The sequence below is a fragment of the Sapajus apella genome, unplaced genomic scaffold (assembly GCF_009761245.1).
Source record: "Sapajus apella isolate SASKATOON/1434 unplaced genomic scaffold, GSC_monkey_1.0 scaffold175, whole genome shotgun sequence".
Lineage (NCBI taxonomy): Eukaryota > Metazoa > Chordata > Mammalia > Primates > Cebidae > Sapajus > Sapajus apella.
Window position 1 is genome coordinate 850,883 of NW_022437115.1, and position 23,487 is coordinate 874,369.

At 50.6% G+C, this 23,487-nt stretch overlaps 2 protein-coding genes across 4 annotated transcripts in view; both read right to left on the reverse strand.

The window, feature by feature from the left end:
• Nucleotides 1-1,745, reverse strand: part of CCNF (cyclin F) — a 30,515-nt gene extending 28,770 nt beyond the window's left edge. For all 3 annotated transcript variants that reach the window (XM_032268152.1, XM_032268153.1, XM_032268154.1), the window contains exon 1: nt 1,643-1,745. In XM_032268152.1, the coding sequence (XP_032124043.1) occupies nt 1,643-1,658 (16 nt within the window). In that variant the 5' untranslated portion in view covers nt 1,659-1,745. The remainder of the gene's footprint in view (nt 1-1,642) is intronic.
• A 3,724-nt stretch (nt 1,746-5,469) lies between these two features.
• The window catches only part of LOC116542898 (ATP-binding cassette sub-family A member 17-like), a 119,479-nt gene continuing 101,461 nt past the window's right edge, over nt 5,470-23,487 (reverse strand). The window contains exons 23-29 of the mRNA XM_032268088.1: nt 19,522-19,789; nt 18,411-18,536; nt 16,948-17,142; nt 8,167-8,354; nt 6,897-7,067; nt 6,462-6,652; nt 5,470-6,254 (exon numbers count right to left, since the gene is read on the reverse strand). Coding sequence (XP_032123979.1) covers nt 6,163-6,254; nt 6,462-6,652; nt 6,897-7,067; nt 8,167-8,354; nt 16,948-17,142; nt 18,411-18,536; nt 19,522-19,789 — 1,231 coding nt within the window. The 3' untranslated portion in view covers nt 5,470-6,162. The remainder of the gene's footprint in view (nt 6,255-6,461; nt 6,653-6,896; nt 7,068-8,166; nt 8,355-16,947; nt 17,143-18,410; nt 18,537-19,521; nt 19,790-23,487) is intronic.

A 23,487-nucleotide genomic window follows, 5' to 3' on the forward strand; every position in this document is an offset into this window, starting at 1 on the left:
GTCTCGATCTCTTGACCTCGTGATCCACCCGCCTCGGCCTCCCAAAGTGCTGGGATTACAGGCTTGAGCCACCGCGCCCGGCCTCATGCTTCTTGTCTCAGACAAAGATTATGCAAAGGAGTGGCATTGCATGAATTACAGAAGACATCATTCATTTTCAAATATTCAACAAATATTTGGCAAATAGCACCCATCATGTAACTTAGCTATTGGGAAACTTTCTGATCCAGGGCCCACATGACACCCAGGAAGGGGAAAAAGCTGCCAAGGCTGAGGACGGTTTTCCTCACATTCACTCTGAGGAAAGCCCCTGGTTAACCTGCGACCCCTGTCCTGGGTTAAAGGGCTCCAGCCTGCCCTCCTCAGGCTGCCAGGGTCTTTCCTCTCCAGGGACCCCAGGAGCCTCTGGTGGATAGCTTGCTTTTGCCACACGTGACCAAAGTGCGTAATGTTCAGTAAGGATCTGTGGGCTTGAAGAGCCTTGTTTTCAAGTCGAAATTATGAAGGGTCGGCCGTGGAGAGAAGCCACAGACTTGGAGGCCGGGGGCAGTGTGTGTCCAAGTCTCAGCTCTGCAGACCTGCCAGGCCCCTGAGTCTCAGTGCGTCCTCCACTGCAGAATGTGGAGTTGACAGCTACACAGTAAGGTTGTTGCTCAGATCCCAACACAAACCTAAACCTGTAGGTTCGTGTACAGGTGCAATCATTAAAGGTGAGACAGGCTCTCCACCCACCAGGCAGGCAGCCCAGCCATGCTTCTCAGATGTGTGCCCTCTCCTCTCCCCACAGCCCGATTTTCCAAATCCTACTCCGGCCACCCCTTCCTCACTCTAAGCAGATGATCTTAGCGCTTATTACATAGGATAACAGAAGCCCTCAGAGAGGAACCTCAGGATCCTGACTCCCCATCTACAAATCTACCTTTCTATCCATTCTTCTTCCAGTCCTGAAAGGAAACGCCAGTCCCCTCTGTGGGCCCGAATCCCTCCCCGCCAGGACCTCCTAGCGATTGCCCCCTGCTCCCCTCTCTTGCCCTGGGTCTTCCCGTCAGCAGTTAAACCAGCTGCAAAAGCCAAACGTATTCCAGGGCTACAAATTCTCAGATTCTATAGACCTCCCCATTACACAGTCCTCATTCTCCGGCTCCAGGACAGACACTTGGAGACGTGTGATAATCGCTGTGATAATAACTGAAACCGCAGCTCGGCTTTCCTCCGCCTCAACGCGCGCGGAGGCGAGCGCGGCTTTCCACGGAGCTGGGTCTCCGGCCCCGCCGGACAGAAGCCCCGTCAGGATCGGCCGGACTGCGGGATCGCCTAGCCCCACGCGCTCCGCAGACCCATCCCCGGCCAGGAGGCGCTGGTGTTTGGCTCCCTGGGACCCGACTGCCGCTCCGGGAACTGGCTGGAAAATGTCGCGGCGGGGGAAGACGCCGAAGGGCTCAGGCGCCCGCCGGGCATTTAAACCGCGCGCCCGGCCGCTGGGGCTCCTCGCGCCGAACGCGACCCCCGCCCCGGGTTAAAGGGCTCCAGCCCGCCCTCCTCAGGCCGCCAGAATCTTTCCTCTCGCGGGATCCGCCGCCGCCCCTCAGGGCAGGCAGAAGGGGCGCAGGGCAGAGACCGGCGGACATCGCCCGGTACTCACCGCCGCCGCTCCCCATCGCAGCGCTGGCGTAGCTGCAGTCAGAGCCCGCCTGAGAGCGCGCCCGTGTCCCGGCTGGAGCGCGCCGGCCCCTCGCGCAAGCGCAGACCCCGCCCCGCTGCCCGCCCCAGTTTTCAAACGCGCCCAGCCCTCCCATTGGCCTGCCCGGGGGGGCCGCCGGTGGCCCCGCCCATGCCCCGCCTTGTTCACGCCTTCTGCCCCGCATTTCACGCCCACCCCGCTTGCTCCGGGCGTCCGCCATTGGCCGCACCAGGACGCAAATTCGAACATTGGCCGCTGATTGGTGGAGCTCGCGTGGCCGCCCCGCCTCCCCAGCGGGGAAGTGAGTCCCTGAGGAGCGCGGCTCCGGGGCGGCGGGCGAGGGTTTGGCGGCGCAGTTTCCCGCCCGCGTGGGTCCAGGCTTCGCCGCTGACTCGGGCGACTGGCATCCGCGATGCCAGATAGGCTGCGAAGACGCGTGCCGGCGGCCAGGGGAAAGGGCACTCCTTGGCGTCCCTCGCAGTCACCGCCGTGACCCGGCCTGCGAGAGCCCCGACGTGGCGCTTCTGGGACTAGGCGGTGCCCTGCCCCGGTCCCGGGGTCGGTCCTGGGCCCGCGACGCTCACCCCTAGCCTGCACGGTCTTCCTTTCCGCCGCCTGCTTCGGGTGGAGACCCTTGGGTTTGTGGCCGAGCCGCTTCTGGGCGGGGATGCTGGGCCAGATCGTGGTAGGGAAAGGGGGTGGGAGCCGGCGCTGCAAGTCTCCCCTGGCCTACCCTCCGGAACGCTGACCCCTTCTTCCCGCGAAACGTGGCGCACCCTGGACGCCTCAGTGCCCCAGGACCGGGGCAAGCCCTCCCCATCACTTTGACCGGTTGCTGCCCCCTGCCTCGCCTCCTCGGCGCCACTTGGGAGCTGCTCGCGGAGGGAGGTGTCACATCTGCTCACTCTTGTGTCCGGCAGAGCCCATCCGAGCTGTCCTTCAGGAATCAGCCACACTCCACCCCTTTCACGGCACGGGCTGTCAAGGGAAGACACTCAGCCTCCCGAGGGTCTGGTGGAGGCGGGGGCCTGGGCCAAGGCTGCCCCCTCTCCCTCACGCTTCCCTCAGTCTGCACCCTCCCATCCTTCTGAGTGCCCACGGCCCTCGTGACCACAGAACCCCTAAAGGTACTGCGCCTGTCCTGGGCACACAGACAGGAGCTCTGGCGTGCAGGCGTCAGCCAGCCTGGAGCGAGACAGAGTACGCAGGTGATCACAGCACAGGGCACAGAGTTCGTGGCCCCAGAGAGGCCCTGGAAGTTGGGACTATTCCCTGCCCTGGAATCAGGAAGCTGGTGAAGGAGGGTGAAGAGAGGACAGGATGAGCGAGTTTGGGGCCTGCTCCCCAGATATCCCATGTTCTCAGCCCCCAGATTTCTTATCCCATCATCTCATTTTTGTCTGCCTAGGTTACTGTTTCCTACTTTGTCACTGTTACCTGTCTCCCCCTAGGGCAGAGGTTCACTTTCAGGGTTAGCCTCTTGAAGGGATTAATCAAGAGCCAGCCATGAGCACACTGGTGACACCGGCTACCTCTAGGACCCAGAACAGCATCCCTGCTCCCTATGTTGTTTGAGTCCATCCTGTGCTTTGTGTCCTGATCACTCTTCTTTCTATATTGAGAGGCAAATGTCTTTTTCAGGGAGCAGGAGTTGTCTTGACTCCAGCCATGCCTGGCCCATTCCACCCACTGCGCTGGCAGCCGGAGCCTCCAGGGCTGCACTGGGGTGATGAGTGGCTCCTCCAGGGTGTCAGCCCGTTTCCCACTGGGCTTTAGAAATGATCAGTAAGGATCTGTGGGTTTGAAGAGTCTTGTTTTCAAGTCCAAATTAGAAGGGTCAGCCCTGGAGAGAAGCCACAGACTTGGAGGCCGGAGCAGTGTGTGTCCACCTTGTGTCTCAGGGTGCGTTGGGTGGCATGGCCTGCTGTGGGAGGGAGCGTACTGGATGGACAAACGATCTGGGCAGGGGATTCTAGAAGAGGGTGAAAGTCCACACATCCAAGGTGACGCCTTGTTGGAAAAGTCCAAACCGTTAGGAGCTCAGGGAAATTCCTGGTGAAATGAGGTGTCAGTTGAAAATGTCATGGGTGGTGAGGGGCAGGGGGAAGAGTACGGGAACACGAAGTAGGTTGGGAACCTGAGACATCCCACATTCAAAGAGGAGGATGGGCCTTCAGTGGAGGCAGAGAGGGTCATGGGAGGAATGAGAGCTGGATGTGGGAGCAGAGGTGGCCTTCATCACAGGGAGCAGTCACCTGAAACAAGCACTAAGAAGAGGGTGGGTTGGCGACCACGGGTGTGCCACGCCATTGTTCTGGGCAAGAGCTGTGGGAAGCATAGGCAAGGCCGGTGCCCCACATGTTCCTGAGTCCTGCACCTGAACTTCCCAGAGGGAGCTGAGGGGCCTGTGGCAAGGGACAGTGAGCTCCACAGAGAAAGAAAGGCCGCTGACGGACTCAGAGAGGAGAACGTCCACGACAAAGGCATGTGGCCACATCCATCTGCATCTGGATGGTGCGATGGTGTGGGGCCTACGGGGCCTCTGCTCAGTGGAGGCTCTCAGTGGAGGTTCTCACACTGGAGCTGTGTCAGAGCACCTGCTATAGGGCTTGTTGCAACATGGATTGCTGGCACTGCCCCAAGCATTTCTGATTCAGTAGGTTTGGAGTGGGGTCCAAGAGCCTACATTTCTAACAAGTTTCCCGATGGTGCTGCTGCTGCTGCTGGGACCCCACTGGGAGAACCTCTGCCCCATTGTAACCCTGGCTCCCCTGCCTGTTGATGTGGGAAGTTGCTGGCTGCCTCTAGGGCAGTCAAGCCATGTGGGAGGTGGGGTGCTGCCCACTTCATGGGTGCATATAGGACCACATGTAGCCCTAACTTTGCAGGAGCCAGGGAAGAGGATGAAACTCCACACATCCAAGTATCTAAATACGATAACATCCTAACTTAGGCTAGCAAACTTGTCAATATTTCTTTCCTCCTTCCTTCAGATGAACCTTGTCATTACCACCTGGAGGCCAGGTGTGAGTTGAGAATCATGGTCTCTGCGAAGCTCCACTCTTGCATGTGGCCACAGGAGCCAGGCCTGCCCTGGCCTGCGGACACCCTTCTCTCTTTCTGGCTCTATCCTGCTTTCCAAGGGATCTGTGCACATGTGTGGAACCCCCCACACACCCATCCAAACTCCACCCGCAGTTCTGCAGAGCTGCTGCTTTCCTGCACCTCGAGTCTCAGGCTGCGTTGGCTGGCATGGCCTGCCCTGCCCTGGGAGGGAGTGCACTGGATGGACAAACGATCTGGGCAGGAGATTCTAGACAAGGAAGAGCGCAAGCTTTGGGTAAGCATTTCCCTCTGCCCTGCAGACTTCTTGCCCATGAGCAAGGGCATGGCCAGGACAGGCCCATTGAAGCTGGGCCTGAGGGTGGTGTGATCAAATGACATGATGCCTGCAGGGGATTGACCACAGAGCTGGCACCTGGTCGGGCCATGGTTAGTACTGTGGTCACCCCCTGGCCACCACCCTTGGAAAGGACATGCAAGATGTTTTGAGGCTGCTTCCACAGCCAGGTCTCAGGAAGACCACAGGCTACTCAGGTAGGACTCGGGCATCCCTTTCTACTGAAACGCTCCTGGGTTCTCCAGGGGGCCTCTCAAGTTCCCCAATGGGCCCCACTCTGCTCCATGCACTGCAGTTGAGGGGAGAGCCCCGTGCCGAGCCAGCTGGGCTGAGAGCTGCCTCTGTAGCCCTGGAAGCTGAGGGCAGGCCAGGCACACCTGGGCCAACCTGGCACTGGGATGTCTTTATTATAGCAGGACAGGCTCTGAGGGAGGCAGCGGGCACGATGAGGGGCCCTCGTGCTCTGCCTGCTCTCGTCGGCCTTCACTTTGGACCAGGGGCACAGGGCGGGCAAAGCTCAGGAAAATGTCCTCCAGGGTGACCTGACTGACTGCGTAGTCATCCAGCATGTACTTCTTCTTGGCTTGCTCCAGAGTGCCAAACACCTGAGAGGAGGGAGGAGGCTGCTGTGGCCAGGCTGTCCCACAGACGCACACAGGGGAGGACAGGATGGAAGGGCTGGCCTCTGGGACTGTGACAAGGCCCCCAAGAGGCCCATCCCTCTCTCGGCTGTTCCAGAACACTTCCCAAGAAGTCAGTGCTATGGATCTCCACTGCCCGCACTCTTGGGTGGGAATGGTGCCAGAAGGGCAGAGGCCTGGCAGGGTCCCTGGCTTGCTGTGTGTCCCTGGGCATGTGGTGTTTCCTCTCTGGGCCTGCTCTCCTCTCTGTCAAATGAGGGGACAGGAGGACCTGATCTCCAAAGTCCCTTCCAGCTGAAACACCTTCTGTTCTACGAAATCACGTGAACATTGCCATGGAGATGGCAGGACAGCGGCAGCACTGAACATGACTTCAGGGCGATGGGGAGGAGAGAAAGGGTGAGAGAGGGTGACAGAGTTACCCCAGAAAGTGGGTCATGTCAAAGATATGCACTCACCTTTGCCCAGCTGAGGTTTTGGCCCATCAGGTGGTAATGGACCATGCCTTGGTGCTCATCTTCCAGGACGCTGCCTGCAAGGAGAGATGGTGTGGCTGTGAGGGCTGGGCTGGAGGATCAGGGAGGGTGCCTGGGTGCTCGGCACTGTGATTCTTGTCCCAAGGATCGAGGAGATGGGACATGGCAGGGGTGAGGCACAGACACGTCTCACGGCGGATGGGAGAGGCCTAGACAGGGTCCCAGGGCCCACCCAGTGTGGGGCTGCCAGGGCTGGGACACACCTGGAAAGGTCAGGTCCACGAAGGCCTTGAACTCCTCCAGCGCCTCCTGCTGCCCTTCGCTCCGGATCTTGGCCCGCAGGGAGTAGCCGCTGCCAAACTTGCTTTTGAGGTGCTGGGGGCTGCCCAGGCACTTGAACTGCCCCTGCACCATGATGGCCAGCCGGGTGCACAGGGCCTCACACTCCTCCATGCTGGGGAGAGGGCGGGGCCTGAGACAGGGCTGGGAGTGCCAAAGGCTCGTGCAGACAGGAAGGGGGGTTGGTACCCTGATCAGGCCATTCCTGATACCCATGCTCAGAGTGCGGCTCATGTGGAGAGCCTAGGGAATCTCCTCACAGACTCTGCACCAGCTGCTGATGGATCTCTTGGCCACCTGGCTCCTTCCCAGCCCACCTGGTTTTGAAACTTCCAGTGACCCGCAGAGCCAGGCTCTACCTGTGGGAGGTGATGACGATGGCCTTGCCGGACTCGCGGGCTCGTGCCACCGCATTCCAGAGCAGGCGTCGGGCCACGGGGTCCATGCCAGTGGATGGCTCGTCCAGGAAGATGACAGCAGGCTGTCCAATCAGGGCGATGCCAGTGCTCAGCTTGCGCTTGTTACCACCACTGAGGGTAGAGGGGAGAAGGTTAGGTGATGAGAATGGTCAGACTCCAGCAGTGAGCACTGCTGGTTCAACACTCACCCCCTTTCCTTCTCTGTTCAGGAAGTGTTCCCACACCCCTCATGGGGCTTTCAGCAGTGCAGCCCACTGCTTTCACCCAGGGCTGAACCATGGCTGGGGCCATCCACTCAGGGAATAACCCCTTCCCCTGGACACAGGGATGAGTCCAGGGTGAGAACATGGTTGGCGAGTCTTCTTTGAGGGTCTGGAAATGTTGAGGGCAAGTGCTTCTCCATCTGAGAAGAAGGGCATTGGCCCATCTTAGCTAACTTAAAACATACAGCATTTACTATGTGCAACACACTGTTCTAAACTGTGCAAATATGAACTCATTTGATCTTCAGAAGATACAGGGAAACATAAAAACCTGCTTGAAACAGAAGCCAACAAAGAGGGAAGAGCCAAGGGATATCATCATCTGACCCTGGGCCCACTTTGCCCACGGTGTGGGCACCTCTACTTCCCAATCCTGGGTGTGCAGTACCGCCATGTGCCTCTAGGGACGCTGCACACAACGCGAAGAGAGTCCTTGGACCCCTTCGGTCTGGGGGCCTTGCTTTAATAGTTAATTGGAGTTGGGCTTCTATCACTGACAACAGAAGCCTGAGGAATACCCCAGGCTCTTCAGCAGAACATCAGCGGTTCAGGTACCCTAGACACAGAGGTATGAGGTAACTGTGGGCTTAAAACGCAAACTTACCGAAAACAGAAAGCCCTTCATGAAGTGGCAGGAAGAAAGGTCTGTCCTCATCTTATCAGGACAGTAACACCTGTGGCACCATTTGCCTGTCGTCAGCCATGTAAACTGCCTTCGGACTGGGGCAGCTTCATAATCCACTCAAGCCCAGGACCAAGAGGAAGTGGTGCCTTGGGGCAGCCCAGGCCACTGACCTCTTCTACAGGAGTGGAAGCTGCCCCCAACCACCTAGGCAGGGACCTCATGCCCAGAGCTGGGGGCTTTGTCCTGCTCTCCAGCTCTGGGAAAAACTGGAACTTACATTGTAACTGGAGGTGGAGGGGCCGGGGGAAGCCTCAGATCTCACCTGTAGGTCTTGACCAGCTTGTCAGCATGCATGTACATGACTAAGTCCTCAATAATCTGGTCCACACAAGCACAGATGTGGCGCTCTGGGATGCCCCGGATCCGGGCATACATGACCAGCATCTCGCGGCCTGTCATGAAGTTCAGCAGAGCATCAAACTGAGGACAGTAACCAATCCACCGCCGTACCTGGGTTAGAAAACAGCCCCGAGAGGGAGACTCGTCAGAGGAAACCCTCCTCCCACAGGCTCACCAAACATCCAATGAGGTAAGGGTCTGGACACCTGCTGGTCTTGCTCCAGGCTGCTGCCTCTGCCGCTACCCACATCCGCCACGTGAATGCGCACCATGAAGGGCCTGTGAGTGGTACTATAGTTACATCAGGGAGCTGCTGGTGCAGTGGGCAGGGTGGATCACTTATTTGGCTCCTCCTCCAGCTTACCCAGCATGAAACCTTAGCACCCAGTGCCTCCCTACTTCCTGGTGCCTTTGAAGCATCCAGTCAATATAAGAGGCTTGCTTTGCTTTTTACCCTTTAGAAATATTTTCTATTAGACTTGTAATCTGCAAATCGTTTTTCTTTGTAAAATATTCAGGTAAAGACTCCTGCAGTCTGTTGGCGGCCTGCCCCAGCCCACTGTGGCCAGGCAGCTGTGCACCGTCCGGCATTCTGTGCTGGCAAAGGCAACTGCGTGGGCCTAGGCTCCTTGCTCAGGACTGGCTGGGTGCTGCTTTTTGCCAAATGGTATCATCCTTTATCTATCATTCTGTAACATGCTTTTTTTCTTTCTTTTCTGAGATGAAGTCTTACTCTGTCACCCAGGCTGGAGTGCAGTGGCGTGATCTCAGCTCACTGCAACCCCCACCTCCCAGGTTCAAGCAATTCTCCTGCCTCAGCCTCCTGAGTAGCTAGGATTACAGGCGCCTGCCACCACACCCAGCTAATTTTTGTATTTTAAGTAGAGACGGGGTTTCCCCACATTGATCAGGCTGGTCTCGATCTCCTAACCTCATGATCCACCTGCCTCGGCCTCCCAAAGTGCTGGGATTTACAGGCATTAGCCACCACGCCCAGCCAACATGCTTTTTATTTATTTTTTTGTGACGGAGTCTCTCCCTGTCGCCCAGGCTGGAGTGCAATGGCACGATCTCGGCTCATGGCAACCTCTGTCTCCTGGGTTAAAGCGATTCTCCTGCCTCAGCCTCCCAAGAAGCTGGGATTACAGGCACGCACCACCACCTCCGGCTAATTTTTTTGTATTTTTTTTAGTAAAGCTGAGGTTTCTCCATGTTGGTCAGGTTGGTCTCAAACTCACAACCTCAGGTGATCTGCCCGCCTTGGCCTCCCAAAGTGCATGCTTTTCTTACTCAACATTATGTCTTAAAGATTTTCCTAGGTCAGTAAACACAGACCTACCTTCACCTATTTTAACTGCTACTTAGTCATCCAGGGAAGGGTTCTAGATTTTATTTAGCTCTTAAAAAAATTCATTTGACTCATTTCCAGGTTTTTGCACCTTTTTTGAGGGGGTTAGAGATGAAGTCTCACTCTGTTGCCCAGGCTGGAGTGCAGTAGTGTGATCTTGGCTCACTGTAACCTCTGCCTCCTGGGTTCAAGCAGTTCTCCTCTTAGCCCTGTGATTAACTGGAGCTAGAGGTGCACACCGCCATGCCTGGCTAATTTTTTTTTTTTTTTTTTTTTGAGACAGAGTCTTGCTCTGTTGCCCAGGCTGGAGTGCAATGGCACAATCTCGGCTCACTGCAACGTCTGCCTCCCAGGTTCAACTGATTCTCCTGCCTCAGCCTCTCGAGTAGCTGGGACAACAGGTGGGTGCCACCATGCCCAGCTAATTTTATATTTTTATATTTTTAGTAGAGATGGGATTTCACCGTGTTGGTCTCGAACTCCTGACCTCAGGGGATCAGCCCACCTTGGCCTCCCCAGGTGCTGGGATTACAGGTGTGAGCCACCATGCCCAGCCAATTTTTTGTATTTTTACTAGAGACAGATTTCACCATGTTGGCTGGGCTAATCTCAAACTCCTGACGTCAGGTTTTTGCCTTTCTAAACTTGCAGCTGGCCACCCAGGTTTGTGCCCATGTTCATCTGCTTCCAGATGCTGAAAAGAGTGGGATGCTACTTTTGAGAAATTTTTCCCTCCTATTTTCTCCCCTCTTCTCCTCCCTGTTCAAACAGCTAGACAAACCTGGGCTCCATTGCCTGAGATTGGAGGATGGAGAGGATTTTACAGGGTGCAAAACAGAAAACCACATGGAGGCTGGGCAATGTGACTCATGCCTGCAATCCTAGCACTTTGGGAGGCTAGGCAGGTGAATCGCTTGAAGCCAGGAGTTTGAGACAAGCCTGGCCAAGATGGTGAACACCCATATGTACTAAATATACAGAAATTAGGCAGGTGTGGTGGCACACACCTGTAATCCCAGCTACTCAGGAGGCTAAGACACAAGAATCACTTGAACACTTGAACCCAGGAGGCAGAGGTTACAGTGAACTGAGATCACATCACTGCACTCCAGCCTGGGCGACAGAGACAGACTGCAACAAAGGAGGAAAGGGAAGGGGAAGGAAAAGAAAGACAGAGAGAGACAGAAAGAAAGAGTGAGTGGGGGAGAGAGGGAGGGAGGAGGGAGGGAAGGAGGGAGAGGAAGGAAAGGAAGGAAAGAAAGCAAACCACATGGAGTGTCTGCTTAGGGAAAGAGAGACAAGGAAGAAGGCTATATAACATTACATATTATACAGCAAGACCACATGTTTATCCATTCACCTGTTAATGGACATTTGAGTTGTCTCCACTTTTAGCTGCTATGAGTAAAGCTTCTATGAACTTTCTTGTGCAAGTTTCTGTGTGGATGTAGGTTTTCAGTTCTTTTGGTTATACACCTAGGAATGGAATTGCTAGGTCATATGGTAATTCTGTGTTTAACCTTTTGAGTATACTTTCTGATAATTTTAATCTTTTAGCTGGAGCCTTTGTTCATTTATATTTAACGTAAGTACTGATGTTTGGATTTAAATGTGATGCATAAAAACACATTTTTTTTTTCTTAAGATAAAGTCTCTCTTGCCCAGGCTGGAGTGCAGTGCTGTGATTATGGCTTACTGCAGTGGCTCATGCCTGTAATCCTAGCAATGGGGAGGCCGAGGCGGGCAGATCATGAGGTTAGGAGATTGGGACCATCCTGGCCAACATGGCAAAACCTTGTCTGTACTAAAATACAAAAAAATTAGCCAGATGTGGTGGCCTTCACCTGTAATCCCGCTTACTTGGGAGGCCAAGGCAGGAGAATCAGAGAATCACTGGGACTACAGGCACACACCACTATACCTGGCTAATTTTAAATTTTATTGTAGAGACGGGGTTTCACTATGTTGTCCAGGCTGGCCTTGGATTCCTAGGTTCAAGCCATCCTCCCGCCTGGGCCTCCCACAGTACTGGGATTACAGTGTGAGCCACCATGCCTGGCCTCAATCTACCATCTTATTCAGGGCTGGGTAGCCCAAATGTTCTATGTTCCTTTTTCTCTCTCAATTCTTCTGTCATATTTTTTTCACTTTTCTATTTTTCCCCTCTATTAGCTTAAAAGGTATATACTCCTTTCCCCTATTCCTTTGGTTGTTCCTAGTGATTAAAACATGCATCCTTGACTTAGCGATGGATATCATTAACTATGTACTTTTTTCACGAACAAGGCATGAACCTTAAAATAGTTTAACTTCTTTTACTCTCTCCTGACTTAAAGCCATTGTTGTCATGTATTTTACCTTTATTCGTGTTTTAAGCCTCATAATACATTACTATTATAGCTTTCAGTCAAAACTCACAGATCCCTCTTTAAAAAAAAAATCACTTGGCTGGGCACTGTGGCTCACGCCTGTAATCCCAGCACTTTGAGAGGCCAAGACAGGCAGATCATGAGGTCAGGAGATCGAGACCATCCTGGCCAACATGGCGAAACCCTGACTCTACTAAAATACAAAAAAATTAGCCAGGTGGTGGCCCGCGCCTGTAATCCCAGCTTCTGGGGAAGCTGAGGCAGGATAATTGCTTGAACCCGGGAGGCAGTCGTTGCAGTGAGCCATGATCATGCCATATTGCACTCCAGCCTGGGTGACAGAGTGAGTATCTGTCTCAAAACAAACAAACAAACAAACAAACAAAACACAACACCTTTCTTTTTTAAGTATAGTTTTACTGGTTACTATATTCTAGGTAGGTTGTTTCCTCTTATATCACAACGTATCGTTCTATTGTCTCCTGGCCTCTATTACTTCTGTGATGGGGTCTGGTACCAGTAACTGTTACTCTTGTGAAGGGAATCCACCTTTTACCTCTGGGTCCTTTTAAGACTTTTTCTTGTGTTGGTTTTCAGCAGATTCCGTACACTGTTCCTAGGGGCTGATTTCATTTATCTTGCTTGAGGTGAATAGGGCTTCATTTGCAATTGATGTCTTTCGTAAATTTTGAACAGTTTTAGCCATATGGTTTCAAATGTTGCCTTGTCTCCCTTCCTTTTGGAACCTCTGTTACACACACATAAAACCTTGCTGTATCCTTCGTATGTGGATTAGTCATGTTGATGAATAACAAATTACTCCAAAGCTTGGGTGTAATTTGTTATTGCATGGTTTCTATGCATCACATCAGGAATCTCAGAGCACCTTAGTTGGGTGGTGCTGGCCAGGGTCTCTCATGAGGTTCTGCTAACCTGTTGGTTGGGCCCAAAGTCTCTTGAAGGCTGGAGGAGCTGCTTCCAAGTGGCTGGCAGGTCTCAGGTACTTTCTGACTGCTCCTCACCACACAGGCCTCTCTGCAAGGCCACCTAGCTGTCTGCATGACAAGGCACTTAGCTTCCTTCAGAGAGAACATGCTGGTTAATTTTTTTTCTTTTCTTTTTTTTTTTTTTTGAGGTGGAGTCTCGCACTGTCACCCAAGCTGTAGTGCAGTGGCCTGATCTTGGCTCACTGCAATCTCTGCCTCCTGGGTTAAAGCAATTCTCCTGCCTCAGCCTCCCGAGTAACTGGGACTACAGGGGTGCGCTACCATGACCAGCTATTTTTTTTGAATTTTTACTTGAGATGGAGTTTCACCATGTTGACCAGGATGGTCTCGATCTCCTGACCTCGTGATCTGCCTGCCTCGGCCTCCCAAAGTGCTGGGATTACAGGCATGAGCCACCTCGCCTGGTCAGCATTTCACTCTTGTTGCCCAGGCTAGAGTCTAATGGTGCAATCTCAGTTCACTGCAACCTCCGTCTCCCAGGTTCAAGCAATTCTCCTACCTCAGCCTCCTGAGTAGCTAGAATTACAGGCATGCGCCAACACGCCTGACTAATTTTTTGTATTTTTAGTAGAGACAGGTTTCTTCGTGTTGGTCAGGCTGGTCTTGAACTCCCGGCCTCAAGTGATCCGCCCGCCTCGGCCTCCCAAAGTGCTGGGATTATAGGCAGCTGGTTAATTTTATCCGCCTACTTGACTGGGCTCACGGATACCCAGATAGTTGGTGAAACATGATTTCTGGGTGTGCCTGCGAGAGTGTTTCTGGAAGCACTCAGCACTTGAATCAGAGATGGAGTGGAGACTTGCCCTCACAGATGCTGCTGGGTACCATCCAACCCACAGAGGGCCTGAAGAGAACGCAAAGGCAGAGGGAAAGTACCTCTGCCCTTTTACTAGGCTGGGACGTCCTTTTTCTCCTATCCTTGGACACTGGGGCCACTAACTTTTGGGCCTTCAGACTCAGACTGGGTCTGACACCGTGTCACCCCAGTCCCTGTGCCTTTGGGTTTGGACAGGAACTACACCACTGGTTTTCCCGAGCCTCCAGCTTGCAGACGGCAGACTGTGGAACTTTTCAGCTTCCATAATTGTGTGAGCCAATGCCTCATAATAAACCTCTATGTGACTGTTTATTGTATTTTATTTGTTCTGTTTATCTGGCAAACCATGAAAATACAGTGAGTGCTGTGAAGGGGAGAGTACATCCAAGGCAGAGGCTGTAGTGTCTTTTATGACCCAGTCTCAGAAGTGACACCCCATCTCTTCTTCAGAAGACTACAGTGTTTACCAGTCACATGCACCAACCCTGGTACAACATGGGGAGGGACTACTCGAGGGTATGAATGCTGGGAGGAGCTTTACGAGGGCACACATTGGAAGCTGTATACCACAATGACTCTTACCTCTTCTGTATATTTTCCACCCTTTTGACCCTCCGTGCTTCCTTCTAAATTATTATTATTTTTTGCAATTTGGGGTGTTAGCTTTTATCCACAGGTAACTGGGTATTTTTTATTGTGCACCAAGCATTGCATTTGTCAAGTTGTTTGTAGAAATCGTTTGAGGACTAGGATGATATAATCTTTCCCTAAAGAAGATTTACCTTTTTGTTTTTGTTTTTTTTGTTGTCGTTGTTAAGACAGAGTCTCTCTGTGTCACTCAGGCTGGAGTACAGTGGCTTGATCTCAGCTCACTGCAACCTCCACCTCCCAGGTACAAGCGATTCTCATGCCTCAGCCTCCCGAGTAGCTGGAATTACAGGTATGTGCCACCACACCGGGCTAATTTTTGTATTTTTAGTAGAGATGGGTTTTCACCATGTTAGTCAGGCTGCTCTCAAACTCCTGACCTCAACTTATCCACCTGCTTCAGCCTCCCAAAGTGCTGGGATTACAGGCATGTGTCACCATGGCTGGCCATTTTTTTTTTTTTGAGACAGAGTCTCGCTCAGTTGCCCAGGCTGGAGTGCAGTGGTGAGATCTTCGATTCCTCCCTCCCAGGTTCAAATGATTCTCCTGCCTCAGCCTCTCAAACAGCTGAAATCAGAGGCACCTGCCACCATGCCCAGCTAATTTTTGTATTTTTAGTAGAGACAGGGTTTTACCATGGTGGCTAGGCTGGTCTCAAACTCCTGACCTCAAGTGTTTTGCCCTCTGTAATCTCCCAAAGTGCTGAGATTAGAGGTGTGAGCCACCGCTTTTTATTTCTGACAGATGCTTGGGAGCACTGGCAGTTTAGGGTCACATCAATTTCATGTCAAAGACTGCTATCAAGTCCAGGCTGTTTTGCAATTATTGTATAAGCTTGCATGACCACAGCTCACCCCTATGTCTACAGTGCAGCCCTTTAGGGTCTCAACTCAAACAAAGGATGCTTTCACCAGGCATGGTCTTGCCCCGGCTAAGCCCTGAATTCCAACTCCTGTCACTCAGCATGAAGAGCAACACTCCACTCTCAGCTGTGCAGCTTTGCAGTGCTCACCTCCCTGGGCCCCTGTCGTCTTCTACCTCCTGGCCCAGTAAGGCTTCACTATCTTGTTAGCTTTCTGAGACTTTCAGACATGTTTTTAACATTTGGTCCAGTTTTTCTAGTTATCATCAGCAGGAGGGGGGCCAGAATTTCCTCGTTTGACATTATTAGAAGAACTTGCCCACGATTTTTTGAGTAATAAAAAGTTAAAATGAATAGTAAATGTTTTATGACCAAGAAGGGCTTACATTGGTTATAACTCTCCAACTAAGGTAGGTACACTGAAAGACAGCATAAGAGTGGCAACTGAGAGCACGGATTCTGGAACTAGACTGGGTGGGCTCTTTTTCTTTCTCTCTACAGGATTAGGGCACGGACAGAGGCCAGCTTGATAAACTTCTTGGCAATAGAGTGACTCACGCGTGCGTCCGCTGTGAAGAGTAGGACTCTTACTGTGCCTCCGCAGTGCAGTCTCTCTAGAGGCCTTTGACCGTATCCCCTCTGTAGCACCCCGACATCAGCTATGCACTTACCTCATGGCAATGGCTTGTTCATGTGCTCATGCAAGTGAGAACCACTGGGTCTAGCACAATGGTTGGACACACAAGGCCTTCAAGAAGTGTCTCATTGAACCAGTGCCAACACTGAGATAGAGACTCCAAGAAGTGGGTCAGGCTTAGGTGTAGATATTAAGTTCAAGTTTGAAACATCTGCGAGAGGTCCAAGGAACGCTGATGAGAAGGTATCAGCATGCAGGACTGAAGCGCAGGGCTGGAGTGGGCTGGGGTGCGGCTACTGGGGAGGCATCCACAGACGTGGTAACAGGAGCCACAGCAGCCAAGAAGACAATAGGCGGGTACAGTGCACGTGGAGTGAGAAAGACAGCGGCTGACGACATAGCCCCTGTGAAATGTAAGGGCCAGATGGAAAAGACCCTCTTCTGAGAAGGATGTGTCAGTGGTTGAGAAGAGCCAGGAGAGGGGAAAGCTACAGCAGTTAACAGAGGAAGCCTAGTCAGAAGGTGGAAAGGGTCAGCATTATGAACGCTGCAGACAAGTTAAGGAAAACACAGACTGAACAGAAGCCTCCTCAACTGGGGGAGTGCGGGAGGACCAGGTCCAGAGACAGCAGATTCAAGGGCTGCTGGGAGGGAGCATCCACGGACTGTGCTTGACTGGATGTCTGGAGAGGTGCCTTGAACAGCAGGAGGATGTGTGCCACACATTCCCCAAGGAAGCATGAGGGAGGAGGAAAGAGCAGGTTGGCGGGGCGGTGGGGTGTGGGGAGATTTGGCCCTGCTGAGTTTCAGATGCCTGTGGGCCATTCACGAGATGATGTTAAGTAAACATCTGGACACATGATCCGGAGCTCAGAGAAGCAATCTAGGACGGAGCTATGGATTTAGGGATCACAGACAAAAGACATACATGGAATTTTCAGAGAGCAAGTCCTGTTCCAGTTCCTGTCCCCAAATACTGTGTCATAGCCCAGGTTTGTTTCCAGAGACACACTCACCTTCCCTATGTCAGAGCCGATGCTGAGGCCCTTGACAAAGCCGTCCCCAGAGGTTATGGGCTTCTGCCCAGTCAGCATTTTGAAAATGGAAGACTTCCCAGCCCCATTGATGCCAAGCAGGCCAAAGCATTCTTGTGGTGGCACAGTGAAGGACACTTTGTTCACAGCCAGCAGGGGTACCTTCTGGACGTAGATCTGAGACACACAAGACAGGAGATGCAGTCAGGAGGTTGCAACGAAATCAGCAGTCCAGCAGTTACACTGTGCTTGCTGCACACCTGCTCGGGGGTAGGTCCCAGCTGCTCTCTGGGCTCACGTGGCCTCTCCTGTACCCAGGCTCGGACTTGCCTTTTCTCAGCTGTTACTCCCAGCAGGTTTATTAAGGTCTTTCTCTTCTCCAACTGTCTTTGCAAATTGAGAACTTAGTTCCCTAAGATAGGCCCTTTCCCTTCTGTCCCTAAAGCTAACAAAATATTTTTGATGTTGCCTGAGGGTTTGTTTCTGATTTTTTTTTTGAGAGAGAGTCTCGCTCTGTCACCCAGGCTGGAGTGCAGTGGTATGATCTCGGCTCACTGAAACCTCCGCTTCCTGGGTTCAAGCAATTCTGTCTTAACCTCCCGAGCAGCTGGGACTACAGGCGCCCACCACCACACCCGGCTAATTTTTTAAAATTTTAGTAGAGACAGGGTTTCACTGTGTTGCCTAGGCTAGTCTCAGACTCCTGAGCTCAGCCAGTCTGCCCTCCTCAACTCCCAAAATGCTGGGATTACAGATGCGAGCCACCATGCCTGGCCTTGATTTTGTTAACTTCCAGTAACCACAGGGAAACAATAAGAATAACAAACTTGGGGGGAAATGGTACAAAGTTCACGGATTTTTTTTTTTTTTTTTTTTTAAGATGGAGTTTCTCGTCACCCAGGCTGGAGTGCAAAATGGCACGATCTTGGCTCACTACAACCTCCGCCTCCCAGGTTCAAGCAAATCTCTTGTCTCAGCCTCCTGAGCAGCTGGGATTACAGGCACCCACCACCACACCTTACTAATTTTCCTTAATTAGTAGAGATTAATTTTTAGTAGAGCTGGGGTTTCACCATGTTGGCCAGGCTGGTCTCAAACTCCTGGCCTCAAGTGATCCACCTGCCTCAGCCTCCCAAAGTGCTGGGATTACAGGTATGAGTCACCGCACCTGGCCCACATCCTTGCTTCTTGAGATTCATGGCTCTGGTGTCCCTCCCATCCCAGGCCCTCTTGTCTTCCAGGGGACCACAGAAGAGACAATGGAGGGCTGAGATCCAAATTTCTGTCTCAGGGCACACAAATGAACTCATGTGATTCACTCTGAGGCACGTGCCAATACACCACACCTGCGGGCAGGGCTGAGAGTCCTTCATTTTACTGATTCCTTATGCAAAGGGCCCAAAAGAAGAATGTTCATGACTTTTTAAAGCCAAGTCTGACTTTACCTTTGATATTTCTTTAACAACTAGTGGATTTTTCTGACACAAATTTTCCAAATAAGTCCGGATATTTTTTGCCTCTTCTTCCACATCTTGGTCTTCAGGCACTAATGCTACTTTGTGCAACACTGCCTACATTCCAAGACAAGGAGGGAAAATGTAACTGCTTTTGCAATGGTAGAAGGTAGAGATTGAAGGGACCAGCAAAAACTGGATCCTCTCTTGAAGGCCCTGAAGGTGCCCAGCTGACACTGGTTCTCATAAAAATGTGCACCCCTATCTCAGAAGCAACTACAGGTATCAAAGACTGAACTCAGATTGCCGTGACCATGATATGGTGGACATGCAACAACATGGCATCAACTTTTGAGGAAAGCTAGAAGAATTATAACCTGGGGATGTCAAGATATAATAAAAGCATATTTTCTACAGTTTCCTTGGGTGGTCTTGGCTTCTGGAAAGTACTCAGACCAAGATCTGACTGGGCAGAACTTTCTCCCGTCTGGCTCATGGATGTCTGTGGGGTAAGAGGTGTTCTAGAAGGTGACTGGTTTTAGGACTCTCAGATAAGTCCTGCTCTGTTGCCCAGGCTGGAGTGCAATGGCATGATCTGGGCTCATTGCAACCTCCCTCTCCCAGGTCCAGCGATTCTCGTGCCTCAGCCTCCTGAGTAGCTGGGATTACAGATGCCTACCACCACACCCTAATTTTTGTATTTTTTAGTAGAGACAGGGTTTCACCATGTTGTCCAGCCTGGTCTCAAACTCCCAACCTTGGGCGATCCACCCGCCTTAGCCTCCCAAAGTGCTGGGATTACAGGCATGAGCCACCCCACTTGGCCTAATCTCAGGGTATTGTTTCTATTCATTGATGAGCAGGCCTTAAAGCCCCACAGGTGGCCAGCATCATGAAAAGGGCCTAGGGACTAAGCCCAAGCCTTCTTCCCTCTCTGGGAGTCCCTGGGCACGAGCTGTCACCTCTCTGCTCTGAGATGGGACCAGATGATCCGCAGGCTCCCTCTGATGCTGAGAATCAAGGCAGCTACAGACCACAGGAAGGAAGCTATGGAGCCAGGCCCTGGGCCTGCCCCAGAGGATTTACACATTGACCTACTCACCAAATTTTGCCTCATGCAGAAGTCACACACCCTGGTTTTCAGTTTCTGGAACATATTGGTTTCAACAAAGAAAAGCAGGATGATGTACACAGGTCCTGATATAGCCAGAGCCATGAGGTACTTCCCCATACCTAGCGACTCCCACGCATAGATGTTCTTTTGGATCACATACCCGCTTCCTAAAATAGGATAAATAGACATTATTAAAATCTGGGTGATCTTCAGGCTACAAGGCAATTCCTCACCTTTACATACAGTAGGTGAATTCCTCTTACAACAAATATTATTTAAAGGAAGCATTATTGTCATTAACATTATAACCACATCCTAGCAAATGCTAAACATGAGTAATATTTTGTTTCCCTTGCTATAACCAATGTTATGTAAAAATAATGTAATAAAAGACTTCTTTCGTGTTGTATATAAAAATATATTCATTTTTTCTTTGTTATCTCAAAAATGAAGTAAATAAAAGGGTTCTTCCTATCCATATCACAACTGTTTGAAATACACAATATTTACATGTTTGGTTCTTCTATCAATCATTAATATCCCTGTAACTTCAACTGAACACTCATGTAAAAAACACTGAGGAGTCTCTATACTCTTTTTTTTTTTTTTTCTGAGAAGGAGTCTTACTCTGTCATGCAGGCTGGAGTACAGTGGCGCCAATTTGGCTCACTGCAACCTCTGCCTCCCTGGTCCAAGTGATTCTTCTGCCTCAGTCTCCTGAGTAGCTGGGATTATAGATGCCCACCACCACACCCAGCTAATTTTTATATTTTTAGCGGAGATGGGGTTTTGCCATTTTGGCCAGGCTGGTCTTGAACTCCTGACCTCAGGTTATCCAGCCGCCTTGGCTTCCCAAAGTGCTGGGATTACAGGTGTGAGCCACTGCACCTGCCTCAGAATACATGTATTTTAAAATTATACAATAAGAGCCGGGGCGTGGTGGCTCACACCTGTAATCCCAGCATTTTGGGAGGCCGAGGCAGGCGGATCATGAGGTCAAGAGATTGAGACCATCCTGGCCAACATAGTGAAAGCCTGTCTCTACTGAAAATACAAAAATTAGCTGGGCATGGTGGTGCACACCTGTAATCTCAGCTGCTCGCGAGGCTGAGGCTGGAGAATCGCTTCAAGCTGGGAGGCGGAGGTTGCAGTGAGCCGAGATCGCACCACTGCACTCCAGCCTGATGATAGATTGAGACTCCATCTCAAAAAAAAAAAAAAATTATACAATAAATACATGTTCACTGGAAAAGAGCAACATGTAGGAATTAGAAAGTATAGGCACCTCTCCACTCCCCAAAACTACTACTACAGTTTTGTGTATAAACCTTTTGTATTTTCTAGATACTACCTTCTAAAATAAAAATGGAATGGTACTATAAATTATCTTCTCCAATTTACTTGTTACATTTAATCGTATATAATGGACATTGACCATATCAGGATATGCAGGTCAAAATAATTCTTTGGTTTTGTTTGTTTGTCTGTTTTGAGATGGAGTCTCACTACGCGCCAGACTGAAGCGCAGTGGCGTGATCTCAGCTCAATGCAACCTTTGCTTCTCAGGTTCAAGTGATTCTCCTGCCTCAGCCTCCTGAGTAGCTGGGACTACAGGTGCACCATCACCACACCCAGCTAATTTTTGTATTTTCAGTAGAGACAGGGTTTCACCATGTTGGCCAGGATGGCCTCGATCTTTTGACCTCGTGATCTGCCCCCATCAGCCTCCCAAAATGCTTGGATTACAGGTGTGAGCCACCGCGCCCAGCCCAAAATAATTCCTTTTGATGCCGACATCATTTTATATTGTAGGTATGTACCATAATTTGTTAACCAATCTCTTTTTTATGTGTTTGTTATTTATTTTTAATTTTATAAAGCAATACTAAAATAAACATTTATATATTATATATGCACACATATATACACATGTACATATATAACTTCTGCAAGATAAATTTCTAATTTTTAGAAGATTACTGGGCCAAAGGCATGCACTTTTAAAATTTAATAAATAGTGCCAAATTGTCCTCCAAAAAGTTTGATCTTACCAATAGCCTCTGAGGATGCCTATTTCCCATTCTGTTGATAATACTAGATATTACCTGTCTATAAATCTTTAGGTAAAATTAGGCATATTTCATATGGTTGTTAGACACTGGATTTTTTTTTTTTTTTTGCCTGAGCAACAGAGCAAGACCTTGTTTCTTCTAAAAAAAAAAAAAAAAAATTAGGGGAGGGGCCCAAAGGCTTTTTGAAAGTCTGTGCTGGGGGTGTGGCCACAAGAATCCTGACTGTCCCCTGGCAGGTGGTTACCCTGTTCTCTACTACCCACCAGCACCGACTATCAGGTAACATGCTGCTCCAGCAGCCTCCGAAGGCACCCTCCCTTTGGACAGAGGCCATGCCTGTTTGCTGCTCTTTTCTGGGGAATCTACAGGAGGATCACATGAGCCCAGAAGTTTGAGACCAGCCTGGGAAACTTAGCAAGACCCCCACCTCTACTAAAATACAAAAATTAGCCTGGTATGGTGGCATCTGCCTGAAGTTCCAGGGCAAGAGTGAAACTTGACTTCTAAAAAAAAAGGAAAAGCTTTTCTCCCATATTTTCCTCTAATCCTTAAGTTTTTGTTGTTTATGTTTAAATATTTAATCAACCTGGAGTGTATTTGGAGTATAAAGTAATGTAATATTACTCCAAATGGACAGCAAACTGTTCTAACACTATTGAATAATCTATTTTTTATTGATTTCAAAGTGCAATTTTTTTTTTTTTTTTTTTTTGAGATGGAGTTTCGCTCTCGTTACCCAGGCTGGAGTGCAATGGTGCGATCTCGGCTCACCGCAGCCTCCGCCTCCTGGGTTCAGGCAATTCTCCTGCCTCAGCCTCCTGAGTGGCTGGGATTACAGGCACGTGCCACCATGCCCAGCTAATTTTTTGTATTTTTAGTAGAGACGGGGTTTCACCATGTTGACCAGGATGGTCTCGATCTCTTGACCTTGTGATCCACCCGCCTCGGCCTGCCAAAGTGCTGGGATTACAGGCATGAGCCACCGCGCCCGGCCCCAAAGTGCAATTTTTAACATTAATAAAATTCCTATATGCTATTGGCTTTTCTTGTGCATATGTCCTTCCCAATCAGCTTAAATATATAAAATACCATTTTTCTTTTTTTGAGACAGAGTCACTCTGTCACCCAGGCTGGAGTGCAGTGGCATGATCTTGGCTCACTGTAACCTCCACCTCCTGGGCTCAGGTGATTCTTCTGCCTCAGCCTCCCGAGTAGCTGAGACTACAGGCACATGCCACCACACCTAGCTAATTTTTGTATTTTTAGTAGAGATGGGGTTTCACCAGGTTGGTCAGGCTGGTCTCAATCTGTTGAACATGTGATCCGCCTGCCTCGGCCTCCCAAAGTGCTGGGATTACAGGTGTGAACCACCTTACCCAGCCTGATTTTTGTACTTTTAGTAGACACAGGGCTTTGCCATATTGGCCAGGCTGGTCTCTAACTCCTGACCTCAGGTGATCCATCTTGGCCTCCCAAATTGCTGGGATTACAGGTGTGAGCCATTGCACCAAGCCAAGACCCTGTCTCTAAATAAATAAGTAGTACAAAATAAAAAATTACCTCAAATCCCACCAACCCCACTGTCCTATGATAATTAATTATTGTTAACAGTGGGGTGTGTGTCTTTCCAAGTTTTCTTTACTAAAAACATATAAACATACATATGTATTCTAGAAAAATTGAATCTCCATGTACATACTTTTCTGCACTTTGCAGATCTGTTTATGAACTCTGTTTTATTTCACTGGTCCCATTATATATCTTGTTGGTCTTACAATATTGTCTGGATTAATATAGCATTATAATGTCTTGATATCTGATGGAGCTAGTACCCGTCTTGTCCATCATCTTCAACAGTTCCTTGGCTATTCTTGGCCCTTTA